This window comes from Poeciliopsis prolifica, unplaced genomic scaffold, assembly GCF_027474105.1.
Source record: "Poeciliopsis prolifica strain line A6 unplaced genomic scaffold, Auburn_PproV2 SCAFFOLD094, whole genome shotgun sequence".
NCBI classification, from domain to species: Eukaryota; Metazoa; Chordata; class Actinopteri; order Cyprinodontiformes; family Poeciliidae; genus Poeciliopsis; species Poeciliopsis prolifica.
Window position 1 is genome coordinate 517,501 of NW_026562469.1, and position 7,500 is coordinate 525,000.

General features: G+C 43.3%; 2 protein-coding genes and 1 long non-coding RNA gene across 3 annotated transcripts in view; 2 read left to right on the plus strand and 1 right to left on the minus strand.

The window, feature by feature from the left end:
- The window catches only part of crnkl1 (crooked neck pre-mRNA splicing factor 1), a 6,281-nt gene extending 6,142 nt beyond the window's left edge, over nucleotides 1-139 (plus strand). The window contains 1 exon segment of the mRNA XM_055023028.1: nucleotides 1-139. This exon segment is cut by the window's left edge and continues 75 nt beyond it. Within this exon segment, the coding sequence (XP_054879003.1) occupies nucleotides 1-23 (23 nt within the window). The 3' untranslated portion in view covers nucleotides 24-139.
- Nucleotides 56-2,867, minus strand: naa20 (N-alpha-acetyltransferase 20, NatB catalytic subunit). The gene is made up of 6 exons (XM_055023029.1): nucleotides 2,758-2,867; nucleotides 2,354-2,378; nucleotides 1,632-1,722; nucleotides 1,397-1,532; nucleotides 1,174-1,319; nucleotides 56-257 (listed from the first exon to the last, which is right to left on the minus strand). Exons 1-6 carry the CDS (start codon nucleotides 2,808-2,810, stop codon nucleotides 172-174), a joined length of 537 nt encoding a protein of 178 aa, XP_054879004.1. The 5' UTR covers nucleotides 2,811-2,867; the 3' UTR covers nucleotides 56-171.
- A 1,402-nt stretch (nucleotides 2,868-4,269) lies between these two features.
- Nucleotides 4,270-4,746, plus strand: LOC129353605 (uncharacterized). Its single transcript, XR_008605037.1, has 3 exons — nucleotides 4,270-4,356; nucleotides 4,426-4,524; nucleotides 4,681-4,746. It is a non-coding gene; the product is annotated as an uncharacterized LOC129353605 (long non-coding RNA).
- Nucleotides 4,747-7,500: the final 2,754 nt, after the last annotated feature.

The window sequence follows — 7,500 nt, forward strand, 5'->3', positions numbered from 1 at the left end:
GCAGTGAGGAAGACAAAGAGTAGACGTTTCTGTATGAGACACGACTCAGACTCAGTTTCTGAAACAAACGTTCATTAGAATTTACAGCAAATAAATGTTGAAACATTTTGTACATCCAGCGGCTCTCTGAGGTCAGCGGGGGTCAGCGGGTCAGGGAGCCGCGGCCCCACGTTATTCGATGTCCTCCGGTCGGACAGGGTGGGGCAGCGGGATGATGGACTTCTTCTCCGTGTCTCTGGACAGAGCCTTCCTCATGTCTGCAGGAAAACCGTGCTCCAGTCAGAACAACAATAAAAAACGTTTTCTACCTAAAAGCCTTTCTGACACCTTTCAAGTGTTTCAGTAGAAGAAGAAACGGCCGGCAGCCTAAAGGTCAGGAAGCTTTCTAACCCAACAGGAAGACAGGAGATGTTTATCCCACACAGCCAGTAGGGGCAGAAACCCAGGAAGTGATCAGATTATTTTATTCTTTATAGAGCCAACGGGCCGGTGACCCAGCCAGAACTAACCGGTTCAGTTCTGTGCTCCAGAACCAACCAGGCAGCAGATGGAAACACAACATCACCTAAAGTGACACATTTTCTAATATAAATTTAGATTTTATTCACATTAAACTTTAATGAACTCTTCAGAAGCGCAGAGACGATGTGAAACTGGGCTCATGTCAGTGAGCTGACTTCTCAGTGCTGCCCTCTGTGGGTTGAACAGTGCTACTGCAGCTCAATCTTATGGTTCTAACAATCTGCGTGGTGGACGTCTACGTCACTTGGACGTTTACAGGAGCTTTCTTATAAAAACTTGCTAGTTTGGGTTTTTTGTAGCAATGTTGCTTGGCAACAGCTTTCTCTCGGCCTGACCACGCCCCTTTCCCCATTGGCCACGCCCCCTGTGTCGCCCTGCCCATCTTGGAGTATTTCTGAATGTGTCAGGTGGGGCTTAAGGTTCCTTTCTGTGTATAGAGCGCCCTCATGTGGTCATAACTCTGTTTTCCATTGCTGCTGGAACTTTCTACCATACCAGGTCATTATTCTGATGTCAATGCTGTCAGAAAAAGCTTCTGAGTTAAAACTCAGGTTCAGTCGGATCAGCAGATCCAGAACTATTCCAGTTCTGACCATCAGGACGGAGTTGAGCTGCGGCCTAGTCAAAGCAAGGCGCTGTCGGGTGGCGTACCGTATGCGTCCTCGTCCGGCTCCCCGTTGCTGGCAGAGTAATACTCGATGACGGTGCGGTAGACACTGTAGCCCAGACGCTTGTACATGTTGACGGCCACTTGGTTGGAGACTCTCACAAACAGATCCACGAAGAACCCGCCCTTTCTGCAGGTCAAAGATCACATCTTCAGGGGTCACACACACTCTGCCGAGCCTGCCTCTCGGGGTCAGAGGTCACTCACCTCTCTGAGATCTCCTCCAGCATCTCCATGAGCTTGGCGGCCAGGCCGAGGCGTCTGAACTCCGGCGCCACCGACAGCGCCGTGACGTGGCCGTGCCACTCCTCCCGCGCCACCGATCCCTCCGCCTTCCCCATGACTGATTACAGAGAGAGACATGATGCTGCAGCAGCAGCGCCGCAGCAGCAGCAGCGCCGCAGCAGCAGCGTCCTGCAGCAGAAATCCAGGCTGCACTTACTGTAGCCCATCAGCTCTCCGCCCGGAGCTTCAGCCACGATGAAATACTCGGGCCAGTGGGCCAGGTACTGCAGGTAGAACGGGATCCCATACTGCAGGCCGGCTGAGGAAACGGGCACAGCAACGCAAAGGGCTGCACGGCCGGGGAGCGGAGGGGAATAATTCAAGGTTTTTATGGTTGAAACAATCTGAAAAGTGTGGAGTGCTTTTGTGTTCAGTCCCTCTGGGTTTGGCCTCCAGCAGCTCTGAACATCTGAAGGTGAAACTCATCCACACTCCGGCTCCTGCAGGATTAAGTCCAGCTTTCAGTCAACTCAGGGGTCACACACCCTGCAGAGCCCCCCCTGCAGGCTTTCCTGTCCCACAGCATGATGCTGCTGCCACCATGCATCATTTAGAGATGACAGCAGTGTGTCTAATTTTACCACTACAGAATAAAACTTAACGCTTCAGATTTTATCTGTAAAACTAATAAAATCATAAATGTTTTTTTCTTCCACTAAACTATACACATCATGTTGGTCACATAACACTTTTCAGTTGAAAGGGAAAATCATGGAGAGGTTTCTGGGTGTGAATACTTTAGCAGACACTGCGGATCTAAGAGGGCAATAAACAGGAAGCAATTATTTCTACTTAGTATAATAAATCTTAAATTCTAAAATATGAGTCATATAAACATGAACCAAACGACAGAAATAAAATCTGATCAGAGGAGGATACAGTTTCTGTGAGAGGATCCAGGTTTCTGTTGAAAGATTAAAAACATTTAATGGTTACATTTCCTTTTATTGATCACTTTGCTGCTTCTGGAAAAGAATTATTGATCACAAATACGGGAGGAAACGGCCAGTACGTCAACATTAACGAACTCTGAACATATTTGTGCTAAAAATAAGGTTTTATGTAAAATGAGCGATTGAAACATCAGGCTGGAATCAAACATTAACCCAGATGGTTCCGATGGGCCTGAAAGGTAATTCGGCATTAGTTTGAAGGAACCCAATGTTTGAATTGATCAGATAATCTAAGGTAGTCCAGCCGCCTGACCCGGTCCGGGCAGGACCAGCCGGACGGGTTCTGCCCGGTTCTACCGGGCCGGTTCTACCGGACCGGTTCTGACTCACATGTTGTTGAATTTAAACAGGTCGTCGCAGGTAAACGGCCGTAACGAAGTCATCTTCCTCCTGCTGCCGCTGCTGTCCACTGAGGAAGAGGAGGAGCTCGAACACCAGCCAGCACCACCGGTAGCTCCCCCTGCTGGAACCAGCGAGCACTGCAGCCTCTCCATCGCCATGTCTGCCCCCTGCTGGACCAGAGCGGAACTACTCTATACAAGTAGAGAAACCACAGGTTGGGGGACCGGGGACCGGGGACACCGGGGATACCGGGGACCCAGGAGGCTCCCTGGAACTTTTTTAAAATATGCTTGACAATTGAGAAAGATGGTTTCTGTAAGAGGACAAACATGACACAATCATTCTTAACGGTTTCCAAGGCTATTAAAATGTGTAGAATAATTATAAAATTTCAACTTTTCCGTTAAAGATTTGCGTCACAGTTTCTTCCAGCTGGGTGGGCGCGAAGCAGGCTGTAACCAACCCGAGGGGTATTTGGTGGGCCATGGAGGGTGAAGGGGGAGATTCTACAACTATTGGACCGAATCATTTGCATTGATTGCCAACGCGAAAGGTTTGCTCTGCAGCCAGAAGTTGTCAAATGAGGAAGAGGAGGAAAAGTAAGAGAAGGAGGAAGAGGAGGAAGAGGAGGAAGAGGAGGAGGAAGACACAGCAGCAGTTTTTCTATTCGGGATTCTGATCGGAGTTGCGTAACAGAAAAGTGAAGTAACTTTTAACGGTCCGGTGTTGGTGACGTATTAATATTAATTATGATGAAGAACGATATTCTAGTTTCTGTTATCCATTAAATATGTTGGTAACTATCACGCTGCTATCTGCTCCATTAGCAAATGGTTTTGGCCCCATGGCTCAGTTAGAGGTTACAAACCTCCATGGTTAAAACTAGAGGAATAACTAAACTTTGATCGCTAATTTTCCTCTGGTTCCCAGATCCAGGACTCTGCAGTGGAAATCTACATCAGACAATTTTCCATACCAAAAACACCTGATAGAACGTTCTCTGAGCTTCTAACATTCAATGGAGAAATGTATTAGACCTTATTCCATCTTACTGTTTTTACCTAAACTATCTGTTATTATCTGTTAACAAACTTTGGCGCCTTATTTTAGTCACTGACAGCTGGAACGTTTCCAAGGAGAGGTGAAAAGGAAACCTGATCCTTCAGAGACTCCTTGACCTCCATGTTTTAACAGACTGAACAATACTAACGTTAAATGACTAAAGAATTTAAATAAAATCCTTAAAAGATATAATAACACAATTTTTACTTCACAGCAGCATTGGCAGCAGTCGTCCCTTGTGCAACTGTAGCTACAATGTATCTTACGGCCATCAGCATGTGAATGACTCACTCTGGACTTCATAAAGCGCTGCACAAGTACAGGCCATTTACCGTCTTCCTCACTGTGTGAAATGCTTTTATTTCTGTATTTCAGATAGAACAAGATTTCAGACTCTTGTTTGGCGAAGCCACAGCGAACCAATTTTTGGACTCCAAGGTTATAAAGGAAAGCTGTGGCCTGGTCCCACCATGGAGCTCTTGGATTTATTGCAGATTGCAGATCTGGCTGCTGAAGCTGACAATGGTATGTTGGACCTAAATGTGACAAATTCAGATGTTGGGATGATGGTAACCTGAAGTTGTTGGTCTGCAGGTTGGGAAAGTGACATGTCTGCTGTTTTGCTTCTGCTGCATCTTCTGCACAAGGATGTAGAGGCGTCTGCATCTCAAGCAGCTCATCAGATTTCTACAGGTACTGCTAAACAGTCGTTTAAAGATAAAAATGCAAAATTCATTCTCTTTATTTTTACAATTCAAAATTTGATTCTGTCTGATTTTCACTCAAAAATTAGTCACTAAATATTTTTGTCATGTTTTTATTTATGTTTTAAATGTATGTTGGATCCAGTGTGTAACGTACTCAGCCCTGCCTGCTCTCCCTGGGATCCATCCAGAGCAGAGTTCATGCTTTCTTCATTGTGATTGGCTACGATGCTGTTCCAGGTAAGGCAACATGTTCAGTTGGAGTCTTGATGAGCTTTTTAAGGCCCATTGTGTGTTTGGTACGTCATACGTTGCTCCTTTGACCAACTTCTTCACCTTATCCATTTCGTTCCAATCCGTTCCGATCCAATCTGTTCCGTTCTGATCCGTTTCGTTTCCATGCTGGTCATCACAACTTAACGTGATTATTTACAAACAATCGTGCAAAATGCATTTGGAGCAACAGGAAAAAAAACATCATTTTCTGTCGATTATAAAATTGACATCAAAAATCCTTTTTCTTTAATTTTATCAATGGAACGAAACTTAAACATTTATATTATAACAAGAAGTCACCTGAAAGCGCCTTCGTTCAACAGAGTCACGTGATTCCATCCAGGAATGAACGTTTGATCATGAATATTAATCATGTTATAGTCATTTTAAAATAGAAACATTTGAAGTCTGACATAAAACTTTTCATATTTTGAGGCTCCAGACACATTCGTTTTTCTTTGTCAGTCCAATTTCAACATGTTGGGTTTCAGAACCAGAACCAGGGGGTTTCAGAACCAGAACCAGGGTTTCAGAACCAGAACCAGGGTTTCAGAACCAGAACCAAGGTTTCAGAACCAGAACCAGGGTTTCAGAACCAGAACCAGGGTTTCAGAACCAGAACCAAGGTTTCAGAACCAGAACCAGGGGGTTTCAGAACCAGGGGGTTTCAGAACCAGAGGGTTTCAGAACCAGAACCAGGGTTTCAGAACCAGAACCAGGGTTTCAGAACCAGAACCAGGGGGTTTCAGAACCAGGGGGTTTCAGAACCAGAGGGTTTCAGAACCAGAACCAGGGTTTCAGAACCAGAACCAAGGTTTCAGAACCAGGGGGTTTCAGAATCAGAGGGTTTCAGAACCAGAGGGTTTCAGAACCAGAACCAAGGTTTCAGAACCAGAACCAGGGTTTCAGAACCAGAACCAAGGTTTCAGAACCAGGGGGTTTCAGAATCAGAGGGTTTCAGAACCAGAGGGTTTCAGAACCAGAACCAGGGTTTCAGAACCAGAACCAGGGTTTCACTGCTGAAAATAAATTTACTGCAAATGATGAAAATGGCTCCAAGTTACCAAACATCAGACCCACAGGATGAACGGAGGAAACAATAGAATCTAACATGAATAGAAGAATAAATAAATACAAAAAGTACAAACAACAAAATCAATCAATTTTTATTAGTGTAGCTCATTTCAGCAGCAAGGCATTTCAAAGTGCTTTACATCATAAATACAAAGTCATGGAAAAAACAATACATTGTTACATATTACATTTCAAATAAAACTCTAATCAGGTGTGTTTTTAGTGGAGATTTAAAGGAAGTCAGGGTTTCTGCTGTTTTACAGTTTTCTGGAAGTTTGTTCCAGATTTGTGGTGCATAGATGCTGAAAGCTGCTTGCAGATAAACATAGAAAACAAAACAATAAATAAATGCAAAAGTCAAGTCAAAGTTTATTTCTGTTGTACATTTAAAATTCTGCTCAAAACAAAGCCTATGGGATCATGCCCTTTTTAACGGTGAAACACTGAAAAACTGTTGCACTTCAGTACAGATACAATCAAGATGGGAAAACTAAAAATGCAATATTTTCTTGTTTGATGCATGTTTTCCTTGGTTGAAATTAAAACCAGTGTTGTGTAGCATTTTGACAAACATAAACTGTATCCAATGCCCCAGACATTTTGTTGTTGTTAATTTCTTTATAAATTTGCATTTTATTTTATTTTATCTACTGTACTAGGTATTTTTATTACATCATGTACTTAAACCTTTAAGTGACATCTCAACCGTTTGGTAGAGATCAATATTTTAAAAACCACAGGGTCTGTTGAAAAAAAAAATATTGATTGTGTTTATGAGTCACCCAAGGGTAAAAGAAATACAAAGAAAAATTTATTTTATTTTTTCATCATTGGTGTGCTTGTTAAAGGGTTAAAGATCAGGGCTTGAAAACTTGATCAGGTTCTTTCTAAACTGGATCTGTTTGACAACCCGAATGGAGGTCCAGGTGAGTCCCAGCCCAGGTTCATCACCATGGCAACGCCGATCCATCAGAACAGCAGCAGGTTCTCCAACAACGACCTTCATCATCTGACCTCCAATAACTGCAGGAATATGAGTCTGTTTGAGCTTCTTGCTCTAAGTTCTCAGCTCCGCCAGCAGGGGGCAGCCTGGCTCCACCATTATCATCACCATCATCATCATCATCATCATCATTATCATCATCACCATCATCATCACCATCATTATCATCACCATCATCATCACCATCATTATCATCACCATCATCATTATCATCACCATCATTATCATCACCATTATCACCACCATCATCATCATTATCATCATCACCATCATTATCATCATTATCACCATCATTATCATCACCATCATCATCATCACCATCATTATCATCACCATCATCACCATCATTATCATCACCATCATCATCATCACCATCATTATCATCACCATCATCACCATCATCATCATCATCACCATCATTATCATCATCACCATCATTATCATCACCATCATCATCATCATTATCATCACCATCATTATCATCACCATCATCACCATTATCACCACCATCATCATCATTATCATCATCACCATCATTATCATCATCATCATTATCACCATCATTATCACCATCATCATCATCACCATCATTATCATCACCATCATCATCAT